This window comes from Ruditapes philippinarum, unplaced genomic scaffold (assembly GCF_026571515.1).
Source record: "Ruditapes philippinarum isolate M1 unplaced genomic scaffold, ASM2657151v2 ctg73_1_1_1_1, whole genome shotgun sequence".
NCBI classification, from domain to species: Eukaryota; Metazoa; Mollusca; class Bivalvia; order Venerida; family Veneridae; genus Ruditapes; species Ruditapes philippinarum.
The window spans coordinates 210834-236449 of NW_026857427.1; the positions used below are offsets into that span (position 1 = coordinate 210834).

Here is a 25616-nt window from a genome sequence, read left to right on the forward strand (position 1 = left end):
TCGTTCAAGTGTGACTAGAGATAAGTTTAAATTATATTACTATAATAACAACCAAAGTTTTATTGGGAATACTTTAGATATTAAATTCTCACACAATTATGTACTGTACTGTACAGTAGATAATTTAAGTGTGGGTCGGATTGTATATAATTGTACAGTAAATCGATTTAGACATTTTTTTTTTTGATGTTACAGTTTAAATGGCCAGAGACATAGATAATATATCTATGTCTCTGCTATGGCCTAAATTTTTAAACTATTTATGTTGCTTTTTTAAAGAAGATTTTCACATCCAAACACAAACATTTATTGAGAAGAACCTTTATATGCAGTACACTTTTATTTTATGTTCTTTTTATATAAATAAATGTATTAAATAATCCTTCCAAATTTATCAAGCAGATATTTCATACAGTAAATTTAAATACAGCTCAGTGTTAAAAGATACAGCGTTACCAGCATGAAAGGATTAAGAAATTAATATAAGAGTACCAGTATCGATAACATAAAATATGATCTAATCGGTCTTCCGAGATTTAGCTAATTACTTAATTGAATATTGAGGTTTATACATTCCTTTTGCAAGCAGGGTTACTGGGTATGTGTTATACGTACGTACATATATGTTCCTGCAGGGATGAAAGTTATTGTATGCCCCAGGTTCCTGGTGTAAGAAAAGTAAACCTGGTATATTTAATGTCGTTTTCCCCCTCTTATGTTTTAAAAATTCTTAAGAAACATTCATTAATATGTTTCTAGGCAACATTAACATTGATATAATCTGGGACTTAAAATGACTAGTTATCTTAATCCCAGGTATAATACAGCTAAAAAAAGACTAACAGATATGCCAATAGATATGCAAGGGAAATAATCCTGAAGATAAAGGAGGGTGTTATTCAGTTATTACTTCCCTTGTTATATAGTTGTATTTTTTTCATCTCGAAGAATTACAAGAAATACTTTTCCTAGCTGAAGGTGCATGCTTACCCTATTGCTGGTGTCCTCACTGCAGGGGCGAGTTCATAGATTGACCACGAAAAAAATGTTCTGAGGTACGACTGTTTGTTTATCAGTCATATCAGTTTTTATACTGTTGGGCAGGAAGTCTTCATCCTAATGCCGCACTAGACGAAAGAAATACAGGATATTGAATGAGTGTAAGTTCAATACCGAATTTATTGAACGAGTTGAATAAAATTATATTATGAGAGCACAATGGCGTTCCAAATCAGCCACCATAGCTTATAAAATTTTGGAAAAAAGAACTATTTTCATTTACTCTGTGTCGGTATCAACCATAATTATCACCGTCCTTACTATGGCGTCCTAACCGGTCCGCCTGAAGACGCATCGGTGACGTCTTTTCCATCATTCCAGTTCTTAGTTCGTTGGTGGCAGAGGAGTACGATAGTACTTCCAAAACATTCGTCGTCCATAACAGCGACCCTCTGTAAGACCACGTCCTCCCGAGTTAGACACGGCAGGTCAATCAGTCATCCCTGGTACTAACGATAATCTGCCGCGAGCTTTCGCGACGAGCACGCCTAGAGAAAAATTTGGAAAAGCTGAGACTCTTTAAATACCTTTGGTTTGCTAAATGAAATTCGGCTTCCACATCACTTGTGCTGCAAAAGGTGCAAGTACATAACTAAGGCAATTTTTGCCATGCATACATGCAAATTTACAAAATACAAATCGCCTTTTTTCTGCCGTCAGTGTCAAATATATATTTAAATGGAACCCTCATTATCTCTGTATTGTATTTTCACTTGAATTTTGTTTGCATTATGCTCAGGTAGTTTTAATATTTATTTGAATGATTTATTGACATGTTCTGGGACTTACTTTATCAAAACACAAGCGCGTTTGTCATGTTCCTTTACATAACACCGCGGACTTCTTATTTATAGTTTTATTATAACAATATGTTTACAATAGAATATTAAATTTGTCATCAATAAATATTTTTATACGCAGCATTTCAATTCAGAACTATATTTATTTGATTACAATATAAAGGCACCATATCATTTATTAATAAATTCTCTTTTGACGTTTAAGGAATTAGTGTTCATTTAAATCAATATTTAAGAAAAGGCTTATTTATTTCTTTTTTATTTTCACTCGATTAATCGTGGTAATCAATCTCGCAGGGCATTGTCAACGTCAATTGTGTATTAATAATCTATAATCTCGGGGCCTAAGCGTTCGAATTATCTGACATTTGAACGTTTGTTTTAGGCAGCGTTTAAAGATTGGAATTTGCTTGACTTCTAAACAAAATCTATATGCTATACTATACATATACAATGCGATTGGATACACTGGTTGAATAGGCTTGAATGTCGAGTTTAAACACCTTTGAAGTTTAAAAAAAAAGTGAAATTGATCGTGGATTGGTTCTAAGGCACTGGAATGTTTGACTGCATTTCTTGTTTCGCTTCACTGTTAAAGAAAGGTAACAATTTTAACAGTTTATTGTTACATGTCTGAAAATGGAAATATGTATAAATACGTCAGGTTATACTGTGGTCAGTTTATTTATAATAAAATAGTTAGAAGGAGTTAATGGAAAATAATTAAGAAAAGTCAACAAAGCAAGGTAAGCGATAATTAAAATTAATAATAATTTGTTTGGATTATGATTTATTTCTTGTGCTTGAATCCCCCTATGTCTTTTAGCACTTGAACTGTATTTCTGTTCAGATGACTAAGTTCTTGTTAATGTTGTTGTTGTTGTTGTTGATGATGATGTTGTTGTTGTTGTTGTTGTTGTTGTGTTAACCAACAGATCCACCGGCCGGGTCTGCGGCTAATGGTAGTTGACTACGTAATGCTAATGTTTGAACCCAATGTTCCATAATAAACTACATCAAGACATTACATCTATTCCTCCACATCTGAAGCGGGGTCTTTTTCTGAGTTTCGACTAATCTTTTTAAAGCTTAGAATATAATATTATACTGGATATTGTTTCAATCAAATAATTCGAACCACCGTATGTCTTTATGAACAGTATTTCATAAACATCTCAAAATTGTAAACGGGGTGTGATGGAAGAGTATGGTAGTGGCGCATCGGACTCTTCCACTGTCCACACTGGCGCAATTAATGAATATGACACCTTGAAAGCAACGAAAAGTGCTATATCTAGGCCCCCAGAAAGGCATTTGGCATCATGGAAAATGAAAACTGAACAAGCCAAAGAGAAACCTCGAATGAACGACTTAAAACATTCACGATAAACCAAATATTCACTGTAATGTCTGTTTAAATATAAATTAGCAACTTGTCCCAATTGTTATCGTTAGGTTGAATTTTCGTGTTAAAAATCAGTTTATTCTTTATACAACATTCAAGTATGTCTTCCAATAAAGTAGGAGAGTATATATACATGTATACCACGGTGATTGTTTAACAGACTGTCCAGTGTCCAATATAAGACTGACTGTCCAGTGTCCAATATAAGACTGACCGTCTAGTGTCAAATATAAGACTGACTGCCCAGTGTCCAATATAAGACTGACTGTCCAGTGTCCAATATAAGACTGACTGTCCAGTGTCCAATATAATACTGACTGCCCAGTGTCCAATATAAGACTGACTGTCCAGTGTCCAATATAAGACTGACTGTCCAGTGTCCAATATAAGACTGACTGTCCAGGGTCCAATATAAAAACTGACTGTCCAGTGTCCAATATAAGACTGACTGCCCAGTGTCCATTATAAGACTGACTGCCCAGTGTCCAATATAGGACTGACTGTCCAGTGTCCAATATAGGACTGACTGTCCAGTGTCCAATATAAGACTGACTGCCCAGTGTCCAATATAAGACTGACTGCCCAGTGTCCAATATAGGACTGACTGTCCAGTGTCCAATATAGGACTGACTGTCCAGTGTCCAATATAAGACTGACTGCCCAGTGTCCAATATAAGACTGACTGTCCAGTGTCCAATATAAGACTGACTGCCCAGTGTCCAATATAAGACTGACTGTCCAGTGTCCAATATAAGACTGACTGTCCAGTGTCCAATATAAGACTGACTGCCCAGTGTCCAATATAAGACTGACTGCCCAGTGTCCAATACAAGGCTGTCTGTCCAATATAAGGCTGACTGTTCAGTGTCCAATATAAGACTGACTGTCCAGTGTCCAATATAAAACTGACTGTCCAGAGTCCAATATAAGAAAGTTCGATTGCTGTTGCATTTGTGGTGTCAGCTAGAACAGAATTACTTTGATGTTTGACATTGAGGATTAAGAGTAACTATAATCCGTGATCATGCGGGTTTTACCGTATATATGTTTTTATCATTTGTTTAATTTGGTGAAAATAAGCGGATTAAACCATTCATAAATGTGATCGAACATGGCATTCTGGGATAGTTAATCTGATGTACAGACACATTATTGATCCGGACAAGTATTAATTAAACAATGTTCTCCACTATTATATACATGAATATATGTACATGTAACTCGGTTTTTAATCAAAACTGTGTGTGACATTTCCTTATATATAGACGGAGTGAATTTGGACAGAATGAAATGAATATACATATGCATGTAACTCAATTTTAATATGGGACTTTAAATGTTATTTATATGTAGGCATACAGAGATAAACGGGTGGAATTCGAAAGTGAAAGGTAAGAATAAAATGTGTTAAAAATTCTCCTAAATGTCATGTAAAGACATTTCGAACAATATAGCCCGTCATGATAAAACCAACATAATGGGTTTGCGACCAGCATGGATCCAGACCAGCCTGCGCATCCGCGCAATCTGATCAGGATCCATGCTGTTCGCTTACAAACCATATTACAAGTAGAGAAACTGATAGCGAACAGCATGGATCCTGATCAGATTGCGCGGATGCGCAGGCTGGTCTGGATCCATGCTGGTCGCAAACCCATGCTGGTCGCAAACCCATTATATTTGTTATAAAAAGTGACCTTTATTTATAAGGTCAATAAGGTAATCTCTATTCAGAGGTGGTCTTAAAACTCGGGTTTGTTTCTTTCTTACAGAAAGATGAGTCATCTGGCCTTTTGGAGCAAGAATGACCTTCCAGATATGAGGCTTTCCGGTGACAGAATGCACGGGTCTATGGATACCCAGGTAAATGCACGTGCGAGTTGTTAAATTATAGGTTTTCAAAACTTTTCATTTTATGTGTATTAAGATATTCCAAACTTTATAGATGTCGCGTTGTCTGTAATATACATGTATCAAACGATTAATATAACTTCTCATTGCAAATGAGTGTTTTTTACAAATTAAATCATGACCATCTGAACAAACAATAAAATTCATGTTTATATATGGGGTTTGGGAATTTCAGAGACTCAGTTTAGTTTCTCAGGAAGAACAGAAATACACACCGAAAAGTTCAGACCACTTTTGTGTGCCTGAAACATTGCAAACTCGAACTATACGTAAAATAATAAAAAGTAAAACATGTGATCATTTACAACGCTTAAGGTAACATTTATTCATTATATTTTACATTTATACAAAAAAAAACTTTCCTTAACTCCCTGCCCACGAACGTTTTCATCTCTACAGAAGGGTCACAGGTCACCTATTGAAATAAAATTGTTAATATTTCTTTTCATGATATTCATTCATGAACATTACCTTTCAAACATTTCAATATATACGTGTCCACATTTTGAATTCCTATATACAAAATTAATATTTGATCAGTAAGATTGAATGCTGTGTCAATCGAAGGCTGCTTTTATAGATGTATTCAATTTTGACATTGATTTTCATATCTAATGTTAATTTATCCATAGCTGTGGGAAAACTTGTGCTTGAAAGGTCCATTCTTGTATACAAACTATCATTTTGAAAGTCATTAACAATGGCAACAATGAAATAACAATACATAGTAATTCAGAAAGAAATATAATATTTCTATGTATATATGGTTTTTATTGATGGGAAAAAAATATGGAAACTAACTTTAAAGGCACATGACTAATTTTGTCCTTTTTCACAAAAGGTAATCATGAGATAAATAACATTGAAACAATGGTTTTTAGAGCATGTTAAATGTTTCTTACCCGAAGAAAGTAGAGCTGAATGTGATTTTTAGTCATACAAGACAGTAGCAAAATGCTTGTAAACAAAGTAGTATAGTGACTTCCACACAAAATACTTAATGACTATAACTGCACTAATTTGCCAGAAAAATAACAGAAACTAAAGATGGTCCGGGATAGTGGGCATCGAGTAACTTTTTGGAAACTACATCAGGGCACTAAGAAAATAAAAAGCTTTTGAGAAACAAAAATTAAAAGCATTTCTAGGGCATTTATGGCGGGCCTTTAAACGACATGGTGAAACATTTCAAACTTATTTGAAGTCTAGGTTGACTTACTTAATATCTAACACAGTTGTCTAAGCACCCATAAGCCACTTAGCATGCTTTAATTCCTTCCTTAATATTTATTAATAGGTCAATTAAGCAACTATGTCAGTGTCTATTTACAATAGCTATCTTCCATTATCTTTTATCTAAAGATTGAGATCTTAAATACCATTGATCATTGATACCAATTAGTTTAAATGTTTTTAAATGTTTTACCGCCACCCTGCTGAACTTTAACAAGTTCCATTCGAATCTTATCGGCCCTTTCCGTTCAACTTCGGATAAGAGATGTTCCGATTGGGAATAGAAGGCATTTGTAATTGAGGTCAGACTGCAAAGGATGTCTCTATTTCGTATTTCCGGTCGTGGAAAACGCCTGTGAAGCTTTCAGCCATTCGGAACGCTTCGCAATCGTTGGACTGTAAATCAATTAGTCCAAAAGGCAAACATACATGTATGTGTTAAAATGTTGTAATTATGTATTTAAAACATTTAAGATGTTTATCACTTAAACAAAAAATCGCTAATTTAGGAATAATTTGTGATAATGGAGTAAAATTTTAACAAATGTTATTTTGACTTCCATACAAGATCATTTATAACAATTAATGTATATATGTCTGTATGTCTGTATGTATGTATGTATGTACTAATTGCCAAAACACGAAAAAAACACGAACGAAGCAAATGATGGCTAAACCAATGAACAAATTACTTTTTTGGAAACAGTAACATGGCACGAAAGAAAGCTTTTGTAAAAACTAGATCTAAAACAAAATGTACATGTTAATTGATATTTAGTTATTTAAAACCAAAATCAATAAGAGAGTAAAAAAACTTATACGAATTATCAAACGTATAATTAAGTATAGGTGTCGAAACCTGTTTCCATCTTATATCCATGAATATTACATAAAGAAAGACTGTCCGTAACTTATGGTTTAAGAATATAGATTTTTGCTTATATTTTCCATCAAGATCTGGCCATCTGTTCTCACCAACACGCTAAAATCATTGTTCTGTTAATTAATATTTCACGTGCAGTATCAATGTAAGAATACAATCTCGTGTGGATGTTAACTGCCTAATTGAACGAGCTAAGCATCTTAAAGTCAGCACGCGAGCCAGTGCGACTTTTGACGTCATTGATTAGAAGACACATCGCTTCCTGCTGACGATGAGCAATAAAAAAAAGAACACTGATTATTCTTTGATCGCTTAATTAGGAAACTTCTGTATTATTTCATAGACATATATGGTTTATTAGATACCAAAACATTGTTGGATATATTAGTATTTTACAACAGTTTTGAATTTGCATGTGGATAAAAAGCAAAAAACAAAAACGTGTTCATGTGTTTTTATAATTGGATAAAGTGATAATAAAGGATAGTATTTTAAGAAAATTGAGGTTGACGTTATGGCACGACTGCCTGATAAGCCGTTCACTTCATGGAGGGCGCTTGTATATTATATGAAAACAGAGAATACTGAAAAGGTAAACATCTATATTTCTTTAAGAACATGTACATGTGTATAATTACGTACAACTGTATAACTTTTTTTTTATCATTTCGGTCTTCTTTACACACAATTAGCCGAATCATTTGAGTGTAAAATGAAAGTTAGATTTTAGCGGTCTGAAACGTTGAATGTTACGTCAACGTCATGCGCAATTTCAATATAACCATCCTGGCTTCTTAATCCATTGAAGTCTCTTGTGAATTGTAATTCCACATTAACTTAAAAAAAATCCAAAAAATATTATGACGCGAGCCTTTGGCAACTTTTTGATCGATCATGCTTTTTTTAATACGATCGGGAGTAAAAAAGAACAGCGATGTAAATCGACATTTTTTGGTGTTTTTTGATAGTTGGCGCATCTACTCACGCGCTTGCAAGTTTCGTGTACATTTAAGAAATGGGTCGAATGCATTGCATAATAATATGCTATCCTCTGCATTCATATACTAGTACATCGTACATGTATGTCATTTATTTCGGCTACATGAAATTTCTTTGTGAAATAATTAAAATATAATTTACTCATATTTCAATATTCTACTTTTTCCAAAGGCACGTAATGAATCTAAATTCGTTTTACCAAACAAAATCTTATTCGGTTTTATTTCTTATTATTATTTAGACATTGTGCTTTTTGACAGTCTCTTTCTATTGTGTTTTTCTATTTATCACAATTAATATTTCATATACAAAACGGTAGGTCTGTCTAGATCACCCACTGTTATTATCCTTGCGTACGGCTTGAACACATCATCTATTTTTCTAGAGGATTTAATCATACACAAGAGATAATATCGCACGTTGCGTATGCTTAATATATTATGCAATACCTATAACAATGTACATGTGTATAAATAAGTAATGCAATACCGGTAGTCATATGTTACCCCTGCGGTACTCAAACCTTACACAGTGCTGGAAATCTGGGAAGAAAATTAGTTAAGTTTTTTGACCGTCTGTATCCACAACGCAGGGTTAAAGAGGTGGGTTTTCTTTGGCGACAGAATAGAGTGGATACATGTAATCCCGAGCTCATTTGCCTCTGAGGCTGCGGTGTGTATTCTTTACCAAGAGTATTCAAAAGTAAACATCATCAACAACAATTAAAATTGTGTTGGTGGGGAGTGACGGGAAATACAGGCAAACCTGTCATAGAAACCACCTTCGAATAAAGACCATCCTATAGATAAAGATAATTTTTAGACAAATCTTCAGTGATAAAAAACACAACAGTAAACTCCGAATAAAGACCACTTGACTGCAAAGACCATGAATTGTTTCTCCTTTGCATGGCCTTTATACACAGATTTGACTGTAAAATGTTACAATTGACTGATGTATACATGACTGAAGATCAGTTCGTATTGTAAATACAAATGTATACACATTGAGAAATATTTTAATCATTCAAGCTCTTTTCAGTAAATTCTGTTTTATAAATAACCACTAAATACCGCTTTTCACTTCATTTTTTTTACTCCCGTTTATTCACTGATTCAGCAATAATTTTCAATCAAAAAGCTTCTACGAACGTAAATCATCGTTATAGAATATTTTGTTAAACAATCAAATTCATACAAACCATGATTTATTATTCATACTGCATTATACAACTGCCGTAATTATATCTTTTAAAACTGTAATACCTCTCGTATCGATCAAATCGATATCATTTTGATTAAGTCAGATTTAAAAAAGATAAATAAATAGAAATAATTAATATCCCAGGTATCAAGTTATCTAACGATCTGTAATCTAATCTTGTCATTTTCTCGTCGCTCAAACATTATTAGCATGTAAAATATAGGGAGATATTTTATAATGAAGTTGAGTGGAGAGATATAATAGAGACGTTTTGTAATCTATTTATGATTGTTTATCGATCTAACCAAGAGTGACAGGAAATGAAAAACAGAAAAATAGAAAATTTGTAATTGTTTATCTTTTGTTGGTGATTTAATGTTCATTTTATACTGGTGTTTGTTTTACTATAGTATCAGGTTGATCAATATATTCATCATCATCATCATCATCATCATCATCATCATTATTATTATTATTATCATCATCGTCGTCGTCGTCATCATCATTATCATCATCGTCGTTGTCGTCGTCATCTTCATCATCATCAGCATCATCATCATCATCATTATTATCACCACCACCACCCAAAATTATCACATCATCACTTTTATCTTTATTTTCGTCGTTTGTATCATCATCATCATCACTACCACCACCATATTCATTTTCATCAAATTCGTCGTCATCGTCTTTATCATCATCATGGATCATCACCATCAATGTTATTATTAGCGTTGTCTTCGACATCGTAATCATCATTATCATTATCATTGAGCATCATCCTTATCGTAATCAGCACAGTCATCAACATCGTCTCTATTATCACCCTGGTTTATTATCATCATCACCATCACGGGAATATCTTTGTTGTCTTCGTCATCAACGTCATTATCATGATCATCACTATTAGGTTATTCTCATTGTTGTCTTTGTAATTATCACCATCATCATCATCATCGTCATCATTATCATCAGCATCGTCATTGTTATCGTCATCATCAACAACAACATCATCATCAACAACATCATCAGCAGCAGCAACAACAACAGCAGTACCGTTGTCAACATAATCGTCATCATCATCATATTTGACATCTTCATTATCATCATTTACATCTACATATGTTTCATCGTTTATTCAACTCGTCGATTATCGATTACCTTTAACCAAATTATTTCTGTTAATGTTATGCATTGAAAGTTGCTTAAACCCATCTTTAGAAGGTGTTTCCATTTATTTCGAATAAAAATCTTTAGTTTGAACATTAAGAATTGAGTGTCATTAGCCCGGGTCTTATTTGAAGAGGTGGCCTCTTCTCTTCCATTTATTTCCGCATAATTAATCTTCAATTAATCAGAACTGTTCAAATATGAACGATTTCCTTTACATTAAAATGTCTTTATGTTTGACAGAAAGCAAATTATTGTCGATTCTTCAGTCGTCTATACAGATAACTTTAAGATCTTGTCAAAGATTGAAGAAAACGTTTTTAGAAATACGGATTATCGGGCAATGAAAGTGAAATTTACATATACATATAAAATGAGCCTTAATGAAAGTTGTTTTTGAAACCGATGTCAAAGTACATTGTGCATTTTTGAATCGAAGAGACGGGAGGGAACGTCATTTGTACAAACCATTGTGTGAAATGAAATGTCTTACTGCGCATTGTTAATATAATTTGGTTAAAACATTTCTTTCGTTGGAATAGAAAAAAAGGTTAGAATTATTATATTCTTGTATTTTAATATCTTTGTTGTTGGTCGAAATGAAGAATTATTAAACTAACTAGAATTTTCTTTTTCTTCTCACGAAATTAAAAGGAAGAATTATGCAACACTAAATAAGTAAACTGATAAACTTATCTTAAATGAATTTTGCATTGCTTTTGTTTGTTTTGTTTTCTTTTACGGCGCACCAACACAATTTAGGTTATATGGCGCCGAAAACAGGAAAGATGATTTTGACAAAACACGGTGTTACAAGCTAGTTAGACAACATCAAATGCTAAAACTTCGGCGAACCCATTTTCGAACCACCTTACAATCACACTGGGAAAAAACGGTGGCTGCAATTTTGCAATGTAAAATGAATTTTTGTTCAAATTAGAATCATTAGTGAGGACATAGTAGTAACATATTTTTCTTAAAACAGGAAAAAATAGTTTCATCTCAGTTATAGCGCATTTATATGTAAAATTAGTGTCGTTACAATTAGCCACTTAAGAGATTACTCGGATTATCTCGGAGATTAATGTATGCACATTTAAGATCCAATTTATAAGCCATAGTTAATGTATTCAATTCTAGACTATTACACATAACTTACAGAAGTTTCGATAATTGTTATGTTTGACTGAAAGGGCGTTCCATAGTTTGCGTTCAAGCATGTCTCCCGCCGTTTATTTTTTCTCAAGACTTATTTGAACATCTGTTTACACCAATTGATATAATGTCAAATAACAAGGTTAGATCCGACGTGGAGTTGCCATCATGATGATGAATTTATAGAGGTTGTATTCAAAGCAGCATGCTTCCAGATTGATGCTTATCTTATGAAATTTTCGAAAATGTATTTTAAAATAAGGTATTGTGAAGTGAACGAGGACAGTAATTTACATATGTCAAACGGCGCTAAAGTCCACGTTTACCAAAAAGTAGATCAAAGTATGCAAAAATAGCCCTTACTGCGTTAGTAACGCAGTTAAATATGGTGAAAATATGGTGAAAATATTGCTAAACAAATTAAACAATCATTAATCCACATGACATGTACATTATTACTTTAATCTTTTTACTTTTCTTAAAATCTTAGTACATTTTTCTCAGATTTGATTTTCTTGTAATATTTTGGCTTATTTGGAGGCATGCAGCTTAAATGTTGAATCACTAAAATCATATTCTTAGTGATGTAACTCAGGGATGATATCTCTGATAGGATTCGTAATAATGTCCTGTTCCTCCAGGGTATTTCTATTTGAAACAATCTACTTCAACAGTCCTCGAATGATGCATGCTAATTCAGAAGTGCACAGGCACGAGTTTAAAACCGAGATACATTTTTGGGAAAAGATATGGCATTAAATATATGTATATATTTCGGGCGACATTCGCACTGATACGCTTGCCACCAGTATATAGAGCCAGGCTAGTCTCCACATCCGTGCAGTCTGACCAAGCTCTATACTGTTTCTATCTCAAAGTTTGTACTTTCATAATGAAATCCCTAACATTTTCGATTGGACTGTTCCAAAGTCAAAGCAGGTTGAATCCATTAAATTACATAAAATATAGCAGGTTTAAGAATTAAATCGACAATAGACATTAACCCAGGCGGTCGTATTGTTTAACCAATCACTGGAACCAAAGAGAGATCAAGTACATGCAAAACCTATTTGTCATTTAAGTGGACACTCAATCCTGTAGACACAGGGGGACATACAAACAAATCTCTAGTACTTTAATCGATCCAAATATAAAATGACACTTAACAAATCACAGAAAATTTAACTACAAATTAAATGTACGTATAAATTAAATTTTATAGCCCTACGCTAATGTCCACTTTAAAAGTTTAACGGTACGTTCTCTCAGTTTGAATATATAAATCAATCTTTTATTTTCAATTGACGTTCTGCAATAATTTTTGTAGAAAAAGGTACATGTATATACATATAGTTCGTATAGTAAAATATAGCAAAATCTTACATTCAGTAATATGTTGTTACTTTAATTTTTAAATTATTATTTTATTTTATTTTGCATAAATGACATTAAAAAGCCCAAACATAATTAGTCCCCTACCGGTTTACCGGAAGGGACTTTAGGTTTACCCTCCGTCCGTCTGTCCGTCCGTCAGTCTGTCCGTCCGTCAGTCCGTCCGTCCACAAAACTGGATCCCGCGATAACACAAAAAGTACTGAAAATATTTTAATGAAACTTGATATATGGATAGATGGCAGTATGGAGATTATGCACGTCTTTTTCTTTTCTTCCTATGTTGAAAATTCTGGTTGCTATGGCAACAAATAGACTGAAAATATGGCAAATTTTACTCATAACCTGGATCCCGCAATAATGCAAAAAGTACTGAAAATATTTTTATGGAACTTGATATATGGATAGATGGCAGTATGGAGATTATGCACGTCTTTTTCTTTTCTTCCTATGTTGAAAATTCTGGTTGCTATGTCAAGAAATAGACTGAAAATATGGCAAATTTTACACATAACCTGGATCCAGTGATAACACAAAAAGTACTGAAAATATGTTTATGAAACTTGACATATGGGTATATGGCAGTATGGAAATTATGCACATCCTTTTCTTATCTTCCTATGTTGAAAATTCTGGTTGCTATGGCAACAAATAGACTGAATTTCAAGATTTCTGATTCTAGTTTTTAAGTTTTTTCACTATAAGTTCTTTATTTCTTAAGGCATTTTCTTCAAACTTTGAATATAAGTTGCTTGTAATCAACCACATCATATATGGCAAGGTTTACAACTCTAGCACAAAATTTATCAGAATTACCTCCCTTGAACTTAAAATTTTCATGAAAAAACATTGTTTTTTTTTAATATTCTCTTTTTCTGAATGTATCTACTTCAAACTTCATATAAATGTTTCTTATTATCACTCAACATTTGTGAGTTTTCAATACTCTAGCAAGACTATTTCCAGAATTATGCCCCTTTTGAACTTTTTTTTTGAGAAAGTGGTAATTTTTACTCCAACTTCTTCAATCATGATAGGATTTGAAAAATGTTATATTTTGATAACAGGGATGTTTAAAAAATAACTTTAGAGTGTCCTCTAGTCCGTCTGTCTGTACATAAAAACTGTTTCCCGTGATCACTTTTAAAGAACTTTTTCAACAAATTTTCTTAAAATAGGAACATAAGTGAATGGCCAATGGCCCTTCAGAATGTTGCTTGGGCTCTTACCGGTAGGGGACTTATGGATTGCTTGCAATACTATGATAATTGCTTGTTTATTTTGTTTCAACTAGTTTAAAAGTTTTAAAGTTAAAAAAAGAACTGGTAGTGGGCCATGCTGCCCAGGTCATTTTTGGCGGGCACGGTGGTTATTTAGAAAGATTGCTAGCAAAGCATAACCTAATGTCGTCTGCTGGAAGGTCATGGTCAAAATTGTACCATTCAGGCAAAGAGATATGTTTTTTCTTTGTCTGTGCCTTGATTTTATTGTACACATTTCGGCTTGAAGAAAGGTCACTCTAAATATGATGCCAGCACAAAGGTCAAGGTCAACGAGATATTATAAATAACTATATTCGTTATATTAGTATTACATTGCTGTTGACGGTATAAGTATATACTTGTACATTACTCACATGAACGGATGGATTCTTGTCCTATGTGATTTCTTTAGAGCATTCTCTACCTAAAGAGAATACACTTGTAAAATTTTGGCATTTTCCGTCAATGTTCGGATTTAAAATCGGCAAAGTGATTACCTTCTTTTCAACAATAAAACGGGCCTCAGCAACAGCGGTTGCCAGTGTCAAAAATCTCATGTACAGGCACATTCTCGACCTATGTGAATATCTTTCTTTTATTATCTTATTACGGGAGCCCGTGGCATACAATGCAGTTGCAAGCGTCTGTACATCCCATTTACGGACGCATTTTCGCCCTTACAACTAAGATACAAGCCCGTATAATATTATATACATGACGACAATCTGCTGCCGGTGCAAAGGTATTTACAAGCCCGGGATTGTAAAACTCTTTTCTTACACTTGAAGATAAGCATGATAAGGATTTATGTTCATTTTATTAATCTCAAGGGTTTTGAATAAATCGGCGAATAAATAAATAAATACGGTACAGAGTCATGGAGCCCGTCATTCAGTTAAAGATAAAATTTGATCAAGAGTAAATAAACTTGGGCTGATTACCATAAAATACATTGAAATAGTGTGAGACCGTAATTTCTATTTCTTTATTTAAAGATTTATGTTGAATTAAAATAAACCCGTTCACGGCGGAATTTACTTGATATTGCAATACGAGACGTGATTTCTTAATTTTAGATAAATCCTCCGTGTTTTAATTGGAATATATTCGTTCGATTAACAGTTGGTAAGTGCAATAATCAATAATGCATGCAATTACCATTTTGGTTCGATTACTAGAAAAATTCAATCAATAAGGATGTGCTTGATTTACAGCAATTAAAATAGAAATTGAATACACCGTTCCTTAACTAAGGTATTGAATCTTAGCAAATTTGATAAGATATCATTTTACTCATGTAAGTTTTAATGATTGCATTGTTTCTAAAGGAATACTTCATACATTATCTAATTCATGCTTATCCCATGTACGTGTGATAAAAGACATGTGGGGGAAAATACCGTTCCATCTATAATAACATCAAAGTGATAACAAGCGAAATGATAAAATATAAATGCAAAAAATAACTGTAACACAATCCGCGTTTTAAAACTTTTGATTAAATAGAAGATAAACAATGACATTAAGATTACATTAGAAACATATAACTGTTGACACAGCAGTGTCGCAAGTGCAAATAAATTTGAAAATGAAAGGAAATCATGCAAATAAGGCACTCTAAAAGATATATGACACAATTTATGCTTCTTTCAAAATGAGATATTGTTTGCATAAGAATTACATTTATTAAAAATGGATACACTTTAATGTTCGAAGAAGGGATATTTTACAATAAATGATGTGAAATTGTGCATGTTATCAAGCAATAAAATATTTTAAATTGAATGTTTTAAGGTTAGGATAAACGTCTCCACCCATCCACTTTTATCTTTAATTATATGAACATGTTCGTGGAGACCAGTTTGGATTATTCAAACAGTATTTTGACAGGGCAATTTTAATCAACACTGTTTAAGGATATGTAATAAATATTTTCAATAAAGGGTAGGTTTGAATATGCATGTTATATTGATTTACTAATAATGTTCACGTAAACATATTTTTTCTATCTATATTTTTGCATTCTTCTTTATATTTTTCTTTGGTGTTGTCGAACGTGATTTAAACACGTAGCATACTTTCGAACACAACCTGTACTTTATATGGGTTGCTGAAAATTTAAGTATTAACAACATCTTAAGTACTAGCATCGTTTTCAAAGTCGCAGAGTTCATTTTGTATTCATCATAAATATATTAGATTTTCTTGTGAGTTTTTTTTATATTAAGAAAAAGAACAAGATATACGATATTGGAATACCACCTCTGACATGTACGTGATTTTGTCTCGGGTTAGGACAATTTATGTAAAGTTTAGGTGCAGTTTAAGTGCAATGTACCTGAAAAGATATTCGTGTTTCTGTTAATGACATGATTACTATTGATATATCTCATTATTTACTTATTCTTTATTTTCATCATAAACATTAGTTTCAAAACGTATGATCGTGTGCCTTTTTTGTAACTATTTAATATTGGCAGCCATTACCACCAGTGCACAGTGCGACCATCCTGCAAGTCCGCGCATTATGACTACTGTTTACTTTGCTCAATTTCAATTCTTTTAAAGGGACTCCACTGAGATTTTTTGGCATGCCGAGACTGGAAATAATTATTGGACATTAATGTTCTATTTGATGAAGGTTAGACCAATAACTTGTGTACAAAATTTCAGATCTTTCTCTCACTTCGTATGTCCAAAATAATTATTCTAAATGTGAAAAAAATGACCCAAATTTAAAAAGCATAGCAACGCTTTCCACTTAAATCAAGCTAAGATTAGCACAAAAATATGATTTCCAATTTACTAAGTATACTGAGTATATTTACTAATTATCTTTTGCATATATGTCTGTTTTAAGTTCCCCAGTCGATCTATGTTAGAAATTCAAAAATTATATCTTTAGGCTTTAGTAGGGTCTACCTCAGTGGAGTTCCATTAAATCCATCAGATCCATCAGGTTCGAGGTTAAAGTAAGACGTTTAATAATACATGGGATATTAAATGAATTATCGGGACATGTTTATTTAAGTTTGACCAAATTATGAAAACAATTATTATCGATAATCTGTGTTTATTTTTCATCATGCCGGTGTATGGTTTATTTGAATATACTGAACAGATTGTGCGTGACACATCAAATGGTTTACCGTGTCAATATTTGTATTGTGAAATAACACCGTGATTGAACGCTTAATTTCTTTCGTTCTCCTCTCGTTTTAATGAAGTGGCAAAATAATTGACGAAAGTAAAAATAACATTGACAGGGACTTAACACATTGATAATGTTTATGCTTGAAGGCGTATCGCACAAAAAAGGGAAATATTTTAATTTTAAAAATATACCTTGCACTTTAAAGCTATTTAGAAAGAGGTTTGCAATGAAATAAGTACTTAAAATATATAAAAACACACGTATTCACAGACCCGTTAATTTCATACAGGATATTGAATGTGTGTAGGTCCCGTACTGAATTTATTGAATGGGTTGAATAAAATTATATTATGCTACGACTCTCTGGCAAGCAATATATTCATATTTCATTCAAAAAGCTCAATAAATTTAGTAATGAAACTACGTGAATATATTATTCTATCTATCACATACCTAAAATAAGATACCTAATATAAGCACAGTATTTTTTCTTTGATGCTTATATACTGTAACACTAACTGCATTGGTTTGCAGCTCTATTTATAGCCACAAAACTACTACTTGTTCGAGGGTACTTGTGGGGCTATCGAGGATGTATTCTAAATAAGCTGTGAAAAGTTTCACCGAAGAAAATGTTTGTTTTCTGATCATATTTCATATAAGATGTTCTCTTCTATTTTCAGGGCCCGAGACTTCAGACGTCAGGGAATATAAGACATTTGCAGAAACACAGAAAGCTGGCAAAGTCAAGTTTGAACACATCTGTAACCATGGATGTTGAAGTCGACAACGATCTTCAATGTCCAATTTGTCTAGAACTTTACACATATCCCATAATTCTGCCTTGCTCGCACGTGCTGTGTCGGTCGCCATGCGCAGAACAACTGTTTGATTTCAACTTTATACGATGTCCGGTTTGTAGGGACAATTGCTATGTGAGCGGAGGAATTTCAAGTTTACCAAGAGTTATAGCCCTTGAAAATATCATAGAGCGGTATAAAACGGAACAGAAAAAAGAAAAACCGTCTACAACAAAATCGAACTCTAAGCAGACGACAAATAGTCCTCAGGCAAATCAATCGGATACTAATGAAAATCTTGCTAAATCTTTATCTTTATTAAATAGTAGTGTAACAACATTATCATCCCTAACAGAATCTTTCAAGACTGGTTCAGAAATTAAGTGTCAAAATTGTAAAAGTGCTACAAGAAAACGCGCGAAAAAGTATTGTTTGACATGTGAAAGTAATTTCTGTGCAACTTGTTTGCGACAAAACCATCCGAACAAAGACCCGTTCACTGATCATGAGTTTACAGAGCCAAAAGAACATTCATCCAATAAAGTTTCGTCAAAATCTACCAGTAGTAACGCTAGTGCAACACCCGGTTCTACTTACAGAGACATTATTGATTGTTATTGTACATTATGTGCTCAGCCATTTTGTTCCGGTTCCGACGATAGACTGGTACACAATAGTCATTCAGTGTTACCAATCGAAAACGCCTATAAGGAATTCAAGGTAAACATTCCTTCATTGTTGTTACTGGTAAATATCACTTTAAGCTTGAAATCATACGAACCAAGGGAAAATACGTACTAGTTGATTTTGAAGCAACAAATCATATATGTAGGCAAAATGACAACAACATCAAACATGCATACAAAACCAAGTTATTACATTTCGATATAGATACATGTATAGAATTTATCTACTCTTCCTGATTGGATATATATGGAATGTTAAGTCGTTCGCATTAACGATTAGTCATAAAAATGAAAATGATCATTAATGTCATCTTAAAATATATAGAAATGCTATTGAAAAAGAGAAAATTTCCTGTCATCTATGCTCCTTAAGTACTGATATCAGGATTGCTGAACGACCTATATCATTTTACTTCTTATTCACCTCATAATCACATCATAATCTCCTCATATTCATCTCATGTTCACCTCATAGTCAAAGAGTGCAATTTATGCAACATACTTGTATAAGTAAAAAAAAACATTTTCTTTTCCCAGAATGCTATTGAGGAAAATGCAGACAAACTCTCCAGCAGCCAGGCCAAAGTTGTCACCAGTCTTAAAGACTTAAAAGATGGCCTTAAAGATGTGCAGGTATGCTAAGTTTAACCTAAATCATATTTTTTAATATCTTTCCTGAATGTAAAATTATTTAAGTTGATTATTTAACAAATCCTAATGAATTCAAGAATTCGCTGATGTCAGTGGATATGCATATATATGCTGTCAGTTTGAAACCAGACACGCTTATATTTCGGCATGAATTTCTGCTCTCCTGTTTTGGCATATTGACAGTTGGACCCTTCGACATAAAGGAGCACAACTGAGGTCAAAAAGCCTAAAACATAAAGTTTGATATTCTTACATAAATCAAGTGAAACACTTTAAATCGGAAAAAAACCTGGAAAGGGTAATAAAGAAATATACTCAGAATTTAGTTAAATAACGCTCTTTTCAAGGGGCAATTTATTGCCCGATTTGAGTGGAAAGCTTTTTCAACGCTATTCAGTTTTAGGTGATTTTGCAGAATGAAAATAATTATTGTGAAAAAAAAACAGGAAGAGGGAATGATCTGAAAATTTGCACACAAGATTTAGGTGTAGACTTTAATAAAATGGTACACAAATCTCGGAGAAAATCTTTCCAGTCCCATTATCCCAAAAACACCTCAGACCCTTTAACGCCAGGCCCCATTCATGATTGTGAACAAAAATCAGGATCAGGATAAAATAATCCAAATTTTATTTTCGGTGCTGTATGAAATAAAAATTGATAATTTTGGTCTATAATAATGTGGTATATTTACAAAATGTTAAAGTTGCTGACTTGTGAAGACATTAACTTATTTATGGATTTAATTTAATAGTAACAATAGAAATTACAGTAACAACTGGATCGAAATAAGGATCAAGATAAATATTTGGGTCAACTTCTACACGCGCAAATCTTGTAAAACTATTCCGAAAATCTTCTCAAATATGGTATTTTAAGTCAATCTTTAAGCAAAAATTGAATATCAAATTTATGAGACTAAAAAGGAAGAAAAAAAAATGAAATTAAAATTTTGATCCTGAGCTTGATACTTTCCTTATTGTTTTTTTGTTTGTTTGTTTTTTGTTTGTTTCTTTTTTTTTGTGAACACGGGGACAAATTAATTGATCACATGTTATATATTACAGCACGTGTTATCGAGACGTAGGGACGAGATTAACGTGCAGTGTGATATGTTGCTCGCGGAAATTGAGAACAAAAGAAGTTATTTTCTTGCCGATCTCGAATACGAAGAGAGAATTAACTCAAACAGCATCGAAGACAGTATCAAGAGACTTGAGAAAGTTCTCGGGGCTTCGCAAGGTCTGCAGGGATACGTCAAAGATGTTCTGTCCTCGGAGAAGGCGCCATTCTTAGAGGTAAGCCTTGAAAATGACATGAATTAATATCATACATGTATATAGCATAATTCTAAAATTCACCGTCAAATATGTAAAATATAATGTCAACGTTAAATTGTAATAGAAATAAAGATCTAATCTGATTGATAGAATGATTGATTGATTGGATTGATTGATTTACTGGTTGGTTGGTTGGTTTGTTTGTTTGTTGATTGATTGATTGAGTGGATTTAATAATTGACTGATTGATTGAGCGGATTGATTGATTGATTGATTGATTGATTAGATTGAGTTGATTGATTGATTGATTGACAGATGATTCTTTTCATTTCAGATTGCAAGCACATTAAATGAACGGTAAGTGCAGACAACTTAACTTTGCTAATTTCTCTTCTACAATATTTTAAATTTGATTAAGGAACCTATTCCAGTTGATAATTACTTTTTTACCTTGTTTAAATGATAAAATATTTTTAGAAAGCGTTGCACTATTTGGATTCCTTGGTCAGTTTAGCAAATGTGAGATTCTAATTATTTTAAGACATAACTTTGGTAAAATTTTGCAATTGTAAAAATAACGAGCTTTGTCCATTTGTGAAAGAAATCCATTTGCTTTCAAACGAAATAACATGTCAGACCAGGGTCTTCAAAATTTCTATTTGAAAGACGCTGGTCAGATAAACTTTGAACAATCAGTCAAATGTTATAAGATATGCTATTTACACGTTTGATTTATGATAATAGAGTGTTTATGTGACACCTGCCAATGTAATAATGCATGCAACACAAGCAAGTTATGTTTGAAATTTGTACTTTTTTATAAAAGTAGTTCGGAGAAATGTTGAAGACAAAAACATTAGGCTACACATGCTAAAACAAACCATGAAAGCCATGGACAGTTTACGCTTAAGATATTTATATTGTTTCTTTTCTCTTGAAAATATGTATTCAATTAAATTATACGTATACATGTGCATTATTATTATTATTTTCACAGCGTTCAGAAAGCGACTCGTGACTGTGAGAGCGCGAGCACCGTGTTGCCATTGGATACGGATAATTTAAATTACAAGGTCGTCGACTGCAGGAGAGAAAAGGTGCTACTCAACGAACTTCATTACCTCAGTCGTAAGTTCGAATCTTTATTCTAAATGGCGGTGTAGGGGGGGGGGGGAAGATAAATAAAACTTTAAACTTGATTGGCAGTTGTCTGCTTCCTTACACATAAAAAAGGTAAAAACACAATCTAAATGTTATAATTGTAAACTTGTAATAATGACAGTTAAAGGGTCAGTTTTATCTATGGCCGAGTGGTTAAGGTCGTTGACTTTAAACCACATTCCCCTCACCGCTGTGGGTTCGAATCATGGACAGGGACTTTTGATTCTTTCATGCGTGGAATCTATCTAGCATGCTTACGAACGTCGGCAATAATGCACAGAAGGTCACGCACCTGAGGTATTTCTTCACCAGTAAAGCTAGAACGTCGACATGTGACCTATACTGCGTCGCTGTGACAAACAAACAAACAAACTCTGTTATCACATTTAAATTAGTATTTTAGCACAGATAAAATCATATTTACTTTAGTAGAGAACTTTTATTGAGCTCTTTTTGATGTCTGTTTCAAAATTAAGTGAAATTGCAATTGCTCTAAACTTGATGTATGAAATTATTACAGCGCCATCAACTCCTATCGTGGACGTGACTCGGTGTTCACGGAGTGAGAGTACTGTGGTCCTAGCGTTATGTCCACCAACAAATGTACACGAAGTTGTTGACCAGTATGAAGTCCATTTCTGCTCCGAGGAACAAAAGAACGTAGAATTAGAGGTAAAGTTTAACGACAGTGATGTGACGATGTGCCTTGACATGAACCAAATAAAACGAACGATTTAGCATAAATAGCCATATTAAATTATAGTTTTGTATTAACATTTACTTAAAATACTCAGAAAATTCCAGCTCACCTAATCCAATTTTGCTTTGTGGGAACAAACATTTTAGTGACTTTAACAAAAAAAAACCTTCAATTGTTGTAAAAATATATATCATGATTTAAGTTATAGAAATACTATAATGTTTTAAGAACAGGCACACACATTTTTTTTATCAAACTATGCATAGAAAATAGAACAACACCTAAATATCTTGTCCTAGTGTTATGTTGGAGGCGTCAAATAAATGCCCCAATGGCTATTGATTCACCTAATGTTTTAATTGCCAGCTATCTAATAGTTGGGAGACTGCAGTATAGTTAATTAAGATAATTTAATATATATTTAAGGCATTTTGACATTGGAGGAAAAATCAATGCATGTCCAATTTCAGGAAACAGTTCTTGTGAAGAATTCTGTAGAAGATAGTTCATCCACAAAGATCTCAGCAAACGCTTCCGGTGTCCTGGTGCTACTCCTAGAAAACCTGTGTCGATCAGCCACGTATTACTTCTGTCTTTCCGCCAGTAACTTAGCGGGAAAGTCCGGAAGTTCGGAAGTGGTACAATGCACAACTTTAGCCGACGGAGAGAACGTTATACCCGGTAAAAACATCAAGTTAATTATTATAGAACTTCTGTGACAATTCCTTTCGAACTGAAGATGCTATATTTCCTGTCTTTACCTAATATTTAATATTTGCTCTAGCTATTAGCTATATAGTACATTCAAATAACTGTAAGAATCTATATATTTAAAGAAAGGTATGAAACAATTAGGCAAAAGCATTGCCGTACGGAGTTTTCATTTTTTATTGTTACAGATAAGTAAGAAATAAATAAGGTGTTAGCCAAAGAAGTGAGAACTTCGCTGACGAAATACATATTTAATGAATATATGTGACGTAATGGCAACATAAAGTACCTTACCATACAATGTTTACACTGAAATCGGTAAATATTCTTCATTCTTTTGCTTTGTAGCCCCTTCTATAACAGAGAGACTTTGCAAACGGTTTACTTCGTCTATTCAAATATTTTCATCGAGTCCGGTAGATGTCGCTGCGGAGCAGAAGATATCCCACTTCCTGTTATATCGTCAACCATCTCAAAATCGTGTTTGGAAGTGTGTGTCAATGTACGGACGCGAGGAGCACCGAGTATTTGGACTGGCTCCCAGCACAGAGTATGAATTTGTAATCCTAGCATATAATCAACGCGGAGAGTGCCAACTGTCTAACAAAGTGCTTTTGCAAACGGAGTCATCGTCAAGTTTTTAGATTTGGAATAGTCCAGCAAGTAGCTTTATTTAGCTTCAAAATTGAAAATAGTACAAACGCGATACTATATATAGATCTAAATGTAGAACCTTTATTCCAGTTTAATGTATACAGCTAAGATTAAACGCTAAAAAGGGGAGCATTTGCAATCTATGCTCCTGCTAAACTTTACGAAGACAAACATTTTACTGAATCCCTATAATAAAAATTATTTAAAAGTTAGACCTGAAACAACTAAATTTAACCAAAATGAAGAATATGTAAATGGATCATTTGCGATTTCACCATTTTTAATCTTTACCTCATAGTTTATAGAGCATCAGTATTTTGTCGATATTTATTTATTTATTTATTTTTACAAAACATACATGTATACTTTGCTAGTCACTGTAGAATTATTTGAAATGTGATATATATGCTGTGTGTGATTTTTAATTTAAAAAATAACTTTTTGGGGAATGTTTAAAGATCTGTGATACTTTCATATGACTGTTATTTGGCTATAAAGACATAATGTGTTACCGTTATTTATTTGTAATGGCATTGCGTGACATATTTTTGTCGGAAATGACATGGCGTGACAAAAATGTATCTATGTATTTTTATAAAAAAAATATTTTGCACACTATTTATTGCTGTTACTTTGCACTGTTATTTAAGTATTGCTGTAGGTATTTTTTCACTGCCAGTGTTAATGGTAATTTCAATTGTAGGGGAAAGCTTCTGCTTGTTATTGTGCCATTGTTTGATTAAAAAAGTATTTGAATTTGCAGTTTTTCTTTGTTGTATTTTGTTTCCTTAATTTGGGTCTATGTCTTCGTTTTTTGCTGTAAAACAGATGTATTACACCGATGAGGACATTTCATTTTCATGAATTCCCAATTTCATCGTCGTGAATTCACAATTTTAACTTCTTGAATTCACGTTTTCAACATACTAAATTCACGACGACTTAACTTCACGAAGTCACGATTTTTACTTCATGATCTCACATACCGCTGCGGAGGAATGACGTCTTTACGACAATTCGCAAAGTAAGTATTTCCAATAAATTTAACCGCTATAGGTATTTTGGTATTGAAAGAGAAAATAAAACATGCTCACTTTGTAATCAGCAAGAAATAGGTGATGAATTTCATTATATTTTTAAATGTACTTATTTTAATAATGAAAGACACAGGTATATCAGTAACTATTATTCAAGGTTTCCTAGTATTTTAAATTTTCAGGCTCTAATGTGTAGCGACAACAGAAATACTTTATTTAATCTAGCCATTTTTGTCAAAGCTATAATGCTGAAATTTCAATAAGTAATAGTAACCGTACGAGGAATAGGTCTGCATAGTATTTACAGACC

The 25616-nt window shown here is 33.1% G+C and overlaps 1 protein-coding gene across 4 annotated transcripts; it reads left to right on the forward strand.

The window, feature by feature from the left end:
• Positions 1-1963: 1963 nt before the first annotated feature.
• Positions 1964-25031, forward strand: LOC132749713 (E3 ubiquitin-protein ligase Midline-1-like). Of its 4 annotated transcripts, none has more exons than XM_060739588.1 (10): positions 1964-2605; positions 5037-5127; positions 18310-19146; positions 19650-19745; positions 20831-21061; positions 21378-21400; positions 22041-22171; positions 22725-22876; positions 23375-23585; positions 23964-25031. In XM_060739588.1, exons 2-10 carry the CDS (start codon positions 5041-5043, stop codon positions 24257-24259), a joined length of 2064 nt encoding a protein of 687 aa, XP_060595571.1. In that variant the 5' UTR covers positions 1964-2605; positions 5037-5040; the 3' UTR covers positions 24260-25031. The 4 variants fall into 4 exon arrangements, with proteins under 4 accessions (XP_060595571.1, XP_060595572.1, XP_060595573.1 ...); XM_060739589.1 differs by having other exon boundaries at positions 1964-2461; XM_060739590.1 differs by lacking the exons at positions 1964-2605; positions 5037-5127 and adding an exon at positions 7755-7883.
• The last annotated feature ends 585 nt before the right edge of the window (positions 25032-25616 follow it).

Coding starts and splice junctions, on each gene's coding strand:
- LOC132749713 (XM_060739588.1), top strand. CDS start 5,041: ATGAGTCATCTGGCCTTTTGGAGCAAGAATGACCTTCCAGATATGAGG. Junction 21,401..22,040: donor GCAAGCACATTAAATGAACG/GTAAGTGCAGAC, acceptor TTATTTTCACAG/CGTTCAGAAAGCGACTCGTG. Junction 22,877..23,374: donor AAAAGAACGTAGAATTAGAG/GTAAAGTTTAAC, acceptor GTCCAATTTCAG/GAAACAGTTCTTGTGAAGAA.